This window comes from Podarcis vaucheri (genome assembly GCF_965113315.1).
Source record: "Podarcis vaucheri genome assembly, chromosome: 8".
NCBI classification, from domain to species: domain Eukaryota; kingdom Metazoa; phylum Chordata; class Lepidosauria; order Squamata; family Lacertidae; genus Podarcis; species Podarcis vaucheri.
This window is the reverse complement of record NC_138766.1, coordinates 14,839,133-14,851,862: the sequence shown is the minus strand read 5'-3', so window position 1 is coordinate 14,851,862 and position 12,730 is coordinate 14,839,133. Positions and strand designations below refer to the sequence as shown.

Here is a 12,730-nt window from a genome sequence, read left to right as displayed (position 1 = left end):
CTCAGTAACGTAGCCATGTGGAATGTAAAAACGTTGTTAGCCATACTTTCTTTGGTAATATAACTACTTGTTTCAGCTGGAACTGGATCCAGCAATGGGGCAAGTTGATCCTGTGCCTCTCAGAAAGGAAGGAATAACAAGTAGGGAGAGCACCCAATTAACTCTAATTGCAAGAACGGTTGAGCATATCTTCCAACAAATTAGAGGTATTGCCTCTCAAATAACCCAATTATCCAAAGAGGTCCACAGTTTATCAGTTAATAACAAGCAGGCATTAACAGAACACCATAGTACCAAAGTGAACTGGCGACAACAAGAGCAGACCCCTAAGCTCAGCACAGAACGCGCAGAGGCTCTTAAAACAAACTCTTCTTATTTAATCTTCCAACCAAAAAAGATCTGCATGACAATTTGTGGAAGGCCAGATCAAACTCCTAACTGGAAAGGTGCCCGGCGTTCCAAACGACATTGATCAGACTTGTTTCAGCTGATGGGCTAAAAAGGGTTGACTCAACTTGTTCTGGCCTCTCTTTTTTAGGGTAAAATTGTTGCCCAGGGTAAGCTGTTGCTGCAAGATACGTTCATGGTTACAGATCAGGAAACGGGACTCTTGCCACGTTGCAAAGAAAGGCGGGTGTTCCTGTTTGAACAGATTGTTATATTCAGTGAGCCACTAGATAAAAAGAAAGGCTTCTCAACGCCAGGATTCTTATTTAAAAACAGTATCAAGGTAAGTCTTCTGCATATGTCTTTTTTTTTTTTAGTTATGCAGTAGGCTGGAGGGTTCAATTCCATTTTGACAACAGTTTCTAATCCAACTGTGCTCATAGTCTCTTTAAAGGGGTGTGTGGGTGTGTCCCCCCCCCTTTCCTCTGGGATTAATCTCCTGATTCTGCAAAAACCACCGGGAAAGGGTTTATTTCAAAGCTTAGTGAAAATATATCAATGATCAGGAGGTGAAAGGCTAGCTAAGCTCTTAACCAAAACCATGAAGATTTTTCATTCCACCAACCCTTCCTTATCTTTTCTCTCATTTTCCACAACTTTGCCCTAGTTTGCCCTAGTTTATGTTTCTTTCGCATGTGGTTGGTAGTATTGGTTTTAAAAATTATTAAACCTCACGAAATGTAATTCCTATCATAAAACAAAAGACAAAAACTAAAAACCAACAGTAAATGGAATCCCTTTAAATGCCAGGCCAAACAAGAAAGTCTTAACTTAGCCATGAAAGGTCTTAGTGTTGACACCAGTCAAGGAAGGGTATTTCAGAATCAGGGCACCACCACAACAGAGGCCCTTTCCTTTGTGTAAGAGTAGCCACATACGATCATTGGAGAGACGTGGGTGGCGCTGTGGGTTAAACCACAGAGCCTAGGACTTGCCGATCAGAAGGTCAGTGGTTCAAATCCCCGCACCCCTTCCGTTTCTCCTGCCGCTTCGCTGAAGGGGTGCTGCGCAGCTTTCCCTCTCCAGCTTTCCCTGAGGAGCACCTCTCCAGCGAAGCGAAGCCAGGAGAGCAAGAGGGATCGGTGCGCACCATCCCTCTTGCTCTCCTGGCTTCAGCGAAAGCAACGCGAAGCCGCCTGAGCCCAGTGGGAGCGCTCCCTCAAGTGCCTCCCTCAAATGACTGGGCTTTAGGAAATGGTTTTTGGAGAAATCAAGTGAATTACAAAGCAGGAATTAACTTCTGTTGCCTACTTTGGCTGCAGCACAAATGCTTATTATAGCCAGAAATTGGAAATACTTGGAGCAAACCAACCAAAAGGCCTGGAACACAGTCAGGTGTGGTTTCTCTTAATTATGGGGGAAATTGCAAAATGCAGTTGATTAGGAGTCAAATTTAAAAAAAAAACTATTTCTCATGTGTCTGGCAAAGCTTTATAAGTTAATAATATCAAAACTGTTCCAATCAGGTATGCCAGCATTTAGAATGCTGGACCACCCCATAGTAAGTCTGGAAATTGTAGGTGGTGTCTTGTGAACGATGTGCCTCTTCTAAGAACCTGTCTAATGACATAAAGAATTTTATTGATTTATGGCAACATAACATTGCTGAACCCCATACGTCAACTGCAAATGATGGTTGTACTTCCTTTACCTGTTTTCTGTGCTGGTGTGCCTTTCCAAACCCCATTTTATTCATGCACATTCCCACTGTTCATCTTTTAATATCAGATATAAGTCAATATCTATGTTTATATTGAAACTCCATGAAGGTTTACTACGTGAAGCAGTGTGCCCTCCTCCCCTTTGTGTGTCCATAGCACACATATTGTGATCAGGCCCCTTGACCTCCCTGCCTTTTTCAGTATGATTCACTTTTATCTCACCATACTTGGAAGCTGTAAATGTGCGTTTTCCCACCAGGTGGCCTCAACAACTCACTTCGCAAACTGGATGTGAAGATGTTGTATTCTTTATTGGCTCATCTGTTGGAACGACTTCCCGAGTTTGACTTCTGGGTTGTTTGTTCACACTTGAGTCAAGATCCCAAGCTGTACTTGGCCGCTCCAAAAATTGCTGCAGAGAGCTCTTTAGTCTGTCAGCAAACTAACCTGGAATGGAATTTTATGAATCCCTCCCTTCCTCCGGGGAGCACAGAGCAGCAATTTATTCTCACCAGTGCCCTGTGACGGATGTTGGGTTGAAAGAAAAACGATTCAAACAAGGTCACCGCAGAGCGCTTCGTGACTGAGTGGGGACTTGATTCTAGGTTTGCCAAACCCAGCACTCTAGCCATTGCAGCACACTTAATGCAAAACTACTGTGTGTTTCAGCTGAGCTAAGAGGAGCAGGTGCTAGTTGGCAAGTGGCCTGTTGTTAAATGTTAACCTGAGATGAAAGTTGGACTGAAAGGGGTTGTTCATAGTCGCTGGCAGAATCTTGTATTGTTTTGTAGCTCAGCCTTGCAAAAGAGCCCACACAAGTTACTGGCCTGTGCAAAAAGTTATTAGTCTGCTAAGAGACTAAGAGACTAGATGTGGGTGGCACTGTGGGTTAAACCATGGAGCCTAGGGCTTGCCGATCAGAAGGTCGGCGGTTCGAATCCCTGTGACGGAGTGTGCTCCCGTTGCTTGGTCCCTGCTCCTGCCAACCTAGCAGTTCGAAAGCACATCAAAGTGCAAGTAGATAAATAGGTACCGCTCCAGTGGGAAGGTAAACGGCGTTTCCGTGCACTGCTCTGGTTCACCAGAAGTGGCTTAGTCATGCTGGCCACATGACCGGCTCCCTCGGCCTATAGAGCAAGGTGAGCACGCAACCCCAGAGTCATCCATGGCTGGACCTAACGGTCAGGGGTACCTTTACCTTTAAGAGACTATAGCCTGTTATCTCCATGCTGGCCACAGACAGAGGAAAGTAAGCATGGAAATACATGCTAGTTTTAAAAGTTGCCTTCTCCCAAGAGGACTGGTGGACTCCACTGTTTCCTTGCTGTCCATGGAAGAAAGAACTACCCTTTTTCTGCAGCCAGTACGAAAACCAAACAAGCTTGAACAGAAGGGATGGCATGACCCCTCCCTCCTTTGCCATCATGCTCACTTACCTGCATGAATTTCCTTGTCATCTACCAGGCAAGTTGTTAATTACAAGGCTGTTGTGATATCCTTCTCCTTTGACTGTCCCCTGCAACCAATTTCCCTGTTGCTGCATTCTGCAGCTTTGCTAACCTTTGAAATGGGGTCGAGGGTTCCCATGTTAAGGCCACCAGCCCACTTTTATGTTTCATACCTGAGTGACATGGGATGCAGTCACAGAGGAGCTGCTTCTACTTTGCTTGGGTAATGACAAATCTGTTGGGACACGTGGAATGCTGAGAATCAGAGGCACTGTCTCATTTGTTTGGTGTTGAGCACGACTGCTCCCTGGTTTAGCATTTTTTCTCATTGCTAGGTATATTTGAAGCCTTTCAAACAATTCCCCCTCATCACTAACAAAGTGATCAGGTGTCAAAGCGCAAATGGCTTTTGCTGTGCCTTCCATAGCCAGTTGAGCAGGGGCAAGTCAGAAATTCCCTTGGCAAGTAGGGAGGGAAGTTTTTAGAAACTTAAGAGAAGGTGCGGATTTCCTTCTTTGCTGTCAGGCTGTTGTTACGCAGTTTCGAATGATTAATATGGCTGTCTAGGTAGGCTAGTGAAATTTGCATGAGGACTTCAAATTAAGATATGACTATAATAATAATTATTATCATGTAATAATAGTGGCCCAGCCACTCTGGGCGGCTCCCAAAAGAATATTAAAAACATGATAAAACCTCGAACTTTAAAAGCTTTGCTAAACAGGGCTGCCTTCAGAAGTCTTCCAAAAGTCAAATAGTTGTTTATTTCCTTGACATCTGATGGGAAGGTGTTCCACAGGGTGGGCGCCACTACCAAGAAGGCCCTCTGCCTGGTTCCCTGTAACCTCACTTCTCGCAGGGAGGGAACTGTCTGAAGGCCCTTGGAGCTGGACCTCAGTGTCTGGCCTGAACGATGGAGGTAGAGACACTCCTTCAGCTATACTAGGCCGAGGCCATTTAGGGCTTTAAAGGTCAGCACCAACACTTTGAATTGTGCTCAGAAACGTACTGGGAGCCAATGTAGGTCTTTCAGGACCGGTGTTATATGGTCCAGTCACCAGTCTAGCTGCCGCATTCTGGATTAGTTGTTTGACGCTTTGTGTGGGCTGGGCTGCGAACAAAATGGACTAGAAATGAGTATTACATCCCCAACTCCAGTGCCAATAGGCTCTGGTGCAACAAGTTCTCCAATTGCTAGTGCCTTTTCTGGGGTCGCTTCTGGTTTTGGCTGTGTATAGTTGTGACCTGCTTGCACAGTGGTCTTTATTGGGAATTCCTCGACATGGGTACTCCTGCTAAGTTACCACATGCCATCTGATCAAAAGTAGTAACAAAAGGATGAATTTGGCATTTTCTGAAAGCTTTTCCCTTTTTCTTTTAAATGAAGGTGAGTGGCCTGTGCTTGGAGGAAAACGTAGACAACGATCCCTGTAAATTTGCACTAACGTCAAGGGCAGGTGATGTTATGGAGACTTTTGTTTTGCATTCCACCAGTCCAGGAGTCCGCCAAATGTGGATCCACGAAATCAACCAAATCTTGGAAAACCAGCGTAATTTTCTAAATGGTAAAGTGAACTTCGTTTCTACTTCCGGTTTCCTTTGTCTTGCTATTTTAAAAGTTCCCCTCTATCATGGTTCTGTATTTTGAGTTAATTGATGGGGCTAATAATTTTCCTTTCCTTGTGAAGGCTTTTTGTCAGAGGCTTTAGTTCATTCCCAGTAACCTTCCATGCAGAATCACACTAAAGCTAAGTTTTTAAAAACCAGCTGTAATGGTGTGTCATGTCATTTTGCTTACCTTGCTTGTTAATTAATTACCGTATTTTTCGCCCTATAGGACGCACCGTCCCATAAGGCGCACCTAGTTTTTTGGGGGGAAAATAAAGGGAAAAAATTATTTTCCCCCCAGGCGCGGGGCTGGGGCGGGGGAAGCCCGAGCTTCCCCCGACCCCAGCCCCCAAACAGGCAGCTCTCTGCAAGCCATGGGAGCCCAGCCCTGGCTCCCGCTGCTTGCGGAGAGGTCCGCGAAGCCTGGACGCGCTGAGCTCAGCGAGTGCAGGCTTCAGCATGCAGGCAACTCTCCGCAAGCAGCGGGAGCGCTCCCGCTGCTTGCGGAGAGGTCCGTGAAGCCTGGACGCGCTGAGCTCAGCGAGTGCAGGCTTCAGCATGTAGGCAACTCTCCGCAAGCAGCGGGAGCCCAGCGCTGGGCTCCCGCTGCTTGCGGAGAGGTGCGCGAAGCCTGCATTCGCCCCATAGGACGCACACACATTTCCCCTTCATTTTTGGAGGGGGAAAAGTGCGTCCTATAGGGTGAAAAATACGGTATATTTGAGAGTGGGTGTCCAGCTTCCTTTTTTTAAGAACTGCTAAATATCTTGCCCAGTCCTGACTTCCTCTTTTTAGCACAGATAACCTAAATAATGTCCCACTATTTATTCAGTTTAAAATACCTAGATACCATTGTCTGATTTACAGATACATATGTCAGATAACCCCATTTTTTCCATCCACCCAAAATTATTCACATGGTTGTTATAATCCCACTATTTCATATAAATAGATCATCAAAGCAAAAATAACCGATATGCTTTCACTTCGACATTCTTGGACAAAGAAGTTGTCCATAGTATGTCCATACTGTAATTCAGCAACGCAATGTTAATTTAATCACAGTTGTTTCATAAACAGTATTGTGTTCCTTTTCAAATACATCAGATTTTTTTGCTGCCATGAATATATTTGCTTTAAAGTTGCTTGGCTTTATTTGGGAATAATGGTGTGAGTACCGTATTTTTCACACCATAGGACGCACCGGACAATAGGACGCACCTTGTTTTAGAGGGGGGAGAACAAGAAAAAAAAATTCTCTCCCTCTCTGCCCAGCGCCCCTTCAGCGAAGCGGCAGGAGGCGCTGCGCAGAGAGGGGGAGAATTTCCCCCCTCTTGTTTTCCCCCTCTAAAACAAGGTGCCGTTTAAGGTGCGTTCAGATGCCTTCAGGCGGCTACCTTGGAAGCCTGGAGAGCAAGAGGGGTCGGTGCGCACCGACCCCTCTCCCTCTCCAGGCTTCAGGTTCCTTTTGACCTGCTCTTTGGGGCTGGCGGGGGGAAGCCCTCCACCAGCCCCAAAGAGCAGGTCGGGGAGCAGCGCAAAGGCGCGCGGCTATAGAGGCTCCTGCCATAGCCGCATGTCACCTCTCCAGCTGGGAGGCGGTCGCAGGGGGCTTCTTTAGCCCCGCGTGCGCTCTCCCAGCTGGAGAGGTGGTGCGCAGCTATAGAGGCTCCTGCCACAGCCACGCGTCACCTCTCCAGCCAGCAGAGGGTCGCGGGGCTATGCTGTCTTCGCTCCATAGGACGCACACACATTCCCCCTTCATTTTTGAAGGGGAAAACGTGCGTCCTATGGTGTGAAAAATACAGTAATACCTGCCAAAAGACATGGTGATTGTGCAAAAGAAGATACAGTCAAACCTCGGTTGTCAAACGTAATCCATTCCAGAAGCCCGTTCGGCTTCCGAAATGTTCGACAACCGAGGCGCAGCTTCCAATTGGTTGCAGGAGCTTCCTGCACTCAAGCAGAAGCGGCGCCGGACTTTTGGCTTCTGAAAAACGTTCAAAAACCAGAGCATTGATTGATTGATTGCTATTTATTACGGCCATTGGCCCGTCACATGACAATTTCCCACCAACATATGTATACTTAACCCTCCAAATTTAAAACAACCAAAAACTTACAAAAAACAGACAAGAACCAAAGCAAAATAAGCAAAAGACCAACAACATACATTACAATAAATTGCAACATAAACATCGCCCTCTGCAAACCAGAACATTTACTTCAGGCTTTCGGCATTCGGGAGCCGAGGTTTGACTGTACAGTTATTGGGGCAATTGAATTTGAGACCCTGCTTGACAACTGGCTTTGCATTGCCTTCTTCCATTTTTGTGTGAACCCCTCTTGCTTTTCTCAGCCTTGACATCACCGATCGAGTACCAGAGGAACCACAGTGGTCCTGGTGGCGGCGGCGGCAGCAGCAATAGCAGTGGCCCTAGCACCTGCCCTGGAATCCCCAGCTCCAGCCGTAGCAGGCCTTCCCGGATTCCGCAGCCGGTCCGACACCATTCCCCAGTCCTGGTCTCCTCTGCAGCCTCAGTCCAAGCAGAGGCAGACAAGATGTCAGGTATGTCCATTCACAATTCCTCCCTGCCTCCCCACACCACCACCACCCTAGCGGCTGGCCTTAGCCAGGCAGGCAGGCACCCGGTACCAAACGCTCAGCAGAACGCTCCAGAGAGAGAACCTGAGAAGATCCCCAAGATGAAAGCGATGGAGAGCCCCCGGAAGGCATCGGGAAGCGCTTGCGGCTCGGCAGACGCGGATCAGAGGGAAGGCCGCGGGAACTCGGAGGAGATCCGTTCGAGGAGCAGCGTAGGATCGCTGGCGCTGGGGAAACCGAGGCCCGGAGCCGTCTCGCCAATAAACTCTCCTCCCGCAATGACTTTCCCTTCTCCTTTTGGCAAGGAAGCCGCCTTTCCTCCCAGCAGCCCCCTGCAGAAGGGCTCCTTTTGGAGCTCCATCCCAGCATCCCCTGTCAGCCGCCCCGGCTCCTTCACTTTTCCCGGGGACAGTGACTCCCTCCAGCGCCAGGTCCACCGCCACTCTTCACACAGCAAGGACACAGACCGCATGAGTACATGTTCCTCGGCCAGCGAGCAGTCAGTACACTCCACCCAGAGTAACGGGGTAAGAGCTGGAGCGCTTCTCTCCTGCGAGCTCCTCTAAAAACAAAAAAAATCTTCCCATGCTCCTCCTCCCTTCCTGTGCGTTGCCATCATTCTCCGTACTAACTTCTGGCTCTCTGGTGCTGCACCGCTGCTCTGAAATAATAATAATCAGTCGCTCCCAGTCTTTCTATGCAAATCTCAGTAGAAACGTATGTCGCCTCTCTGTGTGTATACATAAGACGTGAACTTGCAGTATGTATACAGACACGAAGAAAGCCTTTCTAACTCTAAATGTGACTTCCACCTCTGCTGGGAGGGGGGAGAAATCTGCTAGTCTGGTTTCTACTAACTTGCTGTTGGCTTCCTCCCCCTCTAACACGAAGGCACAAATTAACATTCAGCGTACAGCTGCCCTGGTGGAGCTCAGGTCGCGCCTCACCTGTGTTTCCATAGGCAGGTTTGCTTAGGGATTCCCCTCCCGTTCACATACATGCATACAATTCACACCCCGTGCCACCCCAGCGAGACTTTGAAGAAAATAAGAATCGCCCCGCTGGATCAAAGCAAAGATCCATTCTGTTCCTAACATTGGCCAGCCAAATGAACCCAAGATACCCACATGGCAGTACATGAATTCAACACTCCACTCCTCTCCCCTAAACTCTCCGACATGCAGTATTCAAAGAACATGGAGGTTCTGTTAGGCAGCGCTTCCTGTGTTTCGGTTGAGCTGAAGCATTCTGTTGACTTGCTGTCTTTTAAAAATCCGTACCTGGTCAAGGAATCTTCCAGCATCACAAAAATTAATCCTGATAAATACACTTAGTGCACACAGATAGAAGGCTACCGTGATCAAACCTCCAAGCTAAATACCTTCTGTTCTCTAAGAAGCGCTGCACTGGGGCCACCTGGAGATTTCGTTTTTCAGCCCGCTCTGCGAGGAAAGATCAGGTTGTCAGCCAGCAGACCTCGGCTCCTTTTCTTTAAAGCTGCCAATCTGGAAATGCAACATGGCAGTCAAAGGACACCTATTGTTATTTTCAGAATAATCATTCTTCAGGGGGGATGCAATAGTTGCATCCTCAAACTCGATGCTGGTCTTAAAGCCACACTCTTTTAACCCCACCCTCACCCCAATTTAAGTGTGTGGTACACTTCTTCAGCTCCTTTCACAGCTTCCGCACAACCTCGATCGCACATCACTTGGCCTTCAGAACCTTTCTTGAAAGCATGCACTACTTGGTTGAATTTTTTTTTAACAATGTAGACCTCTTCTGATTTCCTCTTTCACTCACTGTATCGTAGCTGTAGGGTAAGAAATTCCGCTTTGCATGTTTGTTCTGTTTCTGAGCTCCTGTTATATTTATTTGATTTGGCTTTGGCATACCTCCTTAAATTGTTTTCATAGCTTTGGGAAATGTCAGCTTGGCAGCCAGCGTAAAAAAAAAGGTTGTTCACTGTAAGGGATGGGGCTGTTCAAGGTAGTATTTCTATGTGTTCTTAATATGCTGCTTGGGGGGGGGGTGCCATTTCTCCATATGGAGAAAATGTGCTGCAGAGGCGGATAGCTTCATACTAGGAACTAGCTGTCTTGGGTTCGAGACTATACCTATGCATCAGGCAAATAGCCAGAAGTGGCTTAAATTTAAAGCAAAACAAATCTTTTAAGAGGACTCGGCAGTTATTTGAAGGGAGATTGCCTTAATTTTTTTTTAAAAAAAATGTTTCTTAGACTCTTACACATAGGGGAAATAATAATTGTCCCTCCGCCACCCATTCACTAAAGGTGGATACTGTTCATTTCACCAGCAAACAGGAAGATTTGAAATAGGAATCTCACCATTAATGGAAACGCCACCTTCCCCTTTAGGCTTAGCAGTATATTTCTTCCCCGATTAACTTTCCTTTTCCAGATACTGTATTGGGATAAAGGAACGACATACTTCCCTGTATCAGTGGCTGAAAACATCTTGTCCCCAAGTCATTTTTGCAGAATCTGTGAATTTGTTAAATTACTGCCAATCTCTGATTTCAGCCAAATAAAAAAAGTAGGTTTTTTTTTTTTAATAGTTCAGGCATCTGGTGTTCTTGAGCCCAGAATGGGTACTATCCAGTGCTTTCTGGACAGAATGAATTTAGCAGCACTGGGATGGGCAGGGCATGCAGCTTACGAACTCTAGAAAAGGCAGTGTAAGGTGACTTAGTGAGCCATTTCTGATAAAGTGATCCCACTAAACCATATGGAGCTTATCACACCAGAAGGTAGTGTCAGTCCCACACCACTTGTTACTCACCAGCTTTAACTTGGCTATTTTAAATTGCAATTCCCTGTTGCATCTGAAATGGGGAACTGAGATTTAATGTTGGTTTACTAACCAATATCTTAAGCTGCTGTTGGGTACTGCTTTTAAGCTCCTGATGAGTAAACAGGCTGGTGGTGCTTGTTTGTTTAATGGAAGGTTTACAGAGATTTTCTTAAGCCCAAACGTGCATCCTTTCCTGTCCTTAAGAAAGGAGGCTAAATGATTAGTGCATGAACATAAAAACCACAGGTTCACACTTATTGATGGGATATTAAGAACATAAGCCCTCCTCCAACTACTGATCAGTTTAATTTACTTGCTCTGTTTATTAGATTACAGCTCTTTGGGGTCTATCTAGATTCTGAAAAATCTCAGTACTCATATGGTTCGTGTAAAGGTTTGATTTTAATACAAGCTTATTGAAATGATTATTCTTAGGCGCTAATGTCATGGAAGAGAGGCATTCTCTCCCCCTCCTCCCCGGTATTTTTGTAAACTGTCTCCTTTTTCCTCCTTGTTTTCCTCTCTCTACCTGATTGGTTCACCGACAGAGTGAAAGTAGCAGCAGTAGCAATATCTCCACCATGCTGGTGACACACGATTATACGGCAGTGAAGGAGGATGAGATTAATGTCTACCAAGGAGAAGTCGTGCAAATTCTAGCCAGCAACCAACAGAACATGTTTTTGGTGTTCCGAGCCGCCACTGACCAGTGCCCCGCAGCCGAGGGCTGGATCCCCGGCTATGTCCTGGGGCATACCAGTGCAGTCACCATTGAGAACCCCGATGGAACAATGAAGTAAGTGTCTTGAGTGCTCCTTTTAAGGTGGACGTTTTTGGTAAGATTGTTAGTTTGCCATGCACCCCAGAGGAGTGGCTGTGTTGGTCTGTTGCAGCAGGAAAACAGACACGTGATACATCTGGCTGGCTGTCATGGACTGGTTGGACACAAAGGAATGCTGGGAGAAACCAGCTGAGGAACCTTCCAAGGGAAGGAGGCTCAGAGCCTGGAGATTGATGGTAGGACAACAGTGGGAAGACTGGGAAGATGAGATGTTAAAAGCTGAAGAGGTAACAGGGCTTAGTGAGCAGGGAGAGTTTGTGGCAGAAAGAAGTACAGAATCAATGGCAGAAGCAGGGAGGAGGGAAGCCAGGAGGCAGAGATGGGTCAGGCCGCCTCGAAAATAAGGGACCAGCAGCCAAAATATGGGATTTTGGCTTAGCTTATGCATAAATCCGCCACTGATGAAGCCATGCTGCTTTGGCTGCAACTGGCTGTGTTTTGCAGGGGGTTGGACTAGATGATCCTAAGGGTCTACAACTCCAACCAAAGAAGAGTGGCAGACAAAACTGATGAACGACGTCAAGATGGCAAAGCCTACAGGCAGAATTAGAAACCAGGAAGAGGACCTCTTTAATAAAGAATGGGGAAAGTTTATAATTTAGTTGAAAAGCTATTGTAAAGAGTTACATACATTGGTAGGATTGACAGAAAACTGGTAGTAAAAATGTGAACTATGGATGGACAAATGATTTATAAAAGTAGAGTTATGAAAGGGATGCAAAGGGGGAAATCACTACATTAAGATGCTGCACTGGTTGGAGGGTATGCTAAGCAGCACGTCGGGGCTGCCATCATCCTGGCGTGAGGAGTTCCTTCGGCCCGTCCACGCCCAAGAGGCGGGGGGAGGGAGAGAGACTCTCACCCACGCCACCTGCGAGCCCAGCATGAGGCGGTTGCAGTGCCGCGGCAGCCACTGAAGCACCACCCTTCTGCATCCCTCCCCATCCCCTCCTCTTCCTCCTCCCTCAGGCGGCCTCCTCCGCTGCCACTGCCGTCTCCGGCTTCCCTTGGCAGCGCGGCAGAAGTCTTGGAAGAGAGGGGCTGCCTGCCTGCCCGCCGCCACCCATCTCCTCACAACACGCCCCTGAGGGGGGAAAGGGAGAGGCGGAGACGCGGCAGCTCGTGTATGCGCTCTCTTGCACGGCGGAGGACCCCGAGCCGCTGCTTCCCTCCCAAGTCAGGCGAACATGAAACCCAGGGAATTTAAGGGACATCATCAATAAGGGACAGCAGCGGGACATGGTGCTAGGATAAGGGAGTTTCCCGCCAAATAAGGGACGGTTGACAGCTATGGTCAGGCCTGTGA

The 12,730-nt window shown here is 47.2% G+C and overlaps 2 protein-coding genes across 7 annotated transcripts in view; one reads left to right on the top strand and one right to left on the bottom strand.

The window, feature by feature from the left end:
* Positions 1-12,730, bottom strand: part of LOC309538817 (uncharacterized protein) — a 62,346-nt gene that overhangs the window by 1,346 nt on the left and 48,270 nt on the right. Inside the window, exon 4 of the mRNA XM_082234725.1 lies at positions 9,151-9,274. The gene's annotated coding sequence lies outside the window, so the exon portion shown is untranslated. The remainder of the gene's footprint in view (positions 1-9,150; positions 9,275-12,730) is intronic.
* Positions 1-12,730, top strand: part of TRIO (trio Rho guanine nucleotide exchange factor) — a 281,042-nt gene that overhangs the window by 249,151 nt on the left and 19,161 nt on the right. For 5 of the 6 annotated variants that reach the window (XM_082234103.1, XM_082234106.1, XM_082234105.1 and 2 more), the window contains exons 46-49: positions 539-730; positions 4,944-5,121; positions 7,524-8,296; positions 11,132-11,379. In XM_082234103.1, coding sequence (XP_082090229.1) covers positions 539-730; positions 4,944-5,121; positions 7,524-8,296; positions 11,132-11,379 — 1,391 coding nt within the window. Of the gene's footprint in view, positions 1-538; positions 731-4,943; positions 5,122-7,523; positions 8,297-11,131; positions 11,380-12,730 lie in introns of those variants that run through there. The other variant, XM_082234108.1, reaches the window with a different exon arrangement.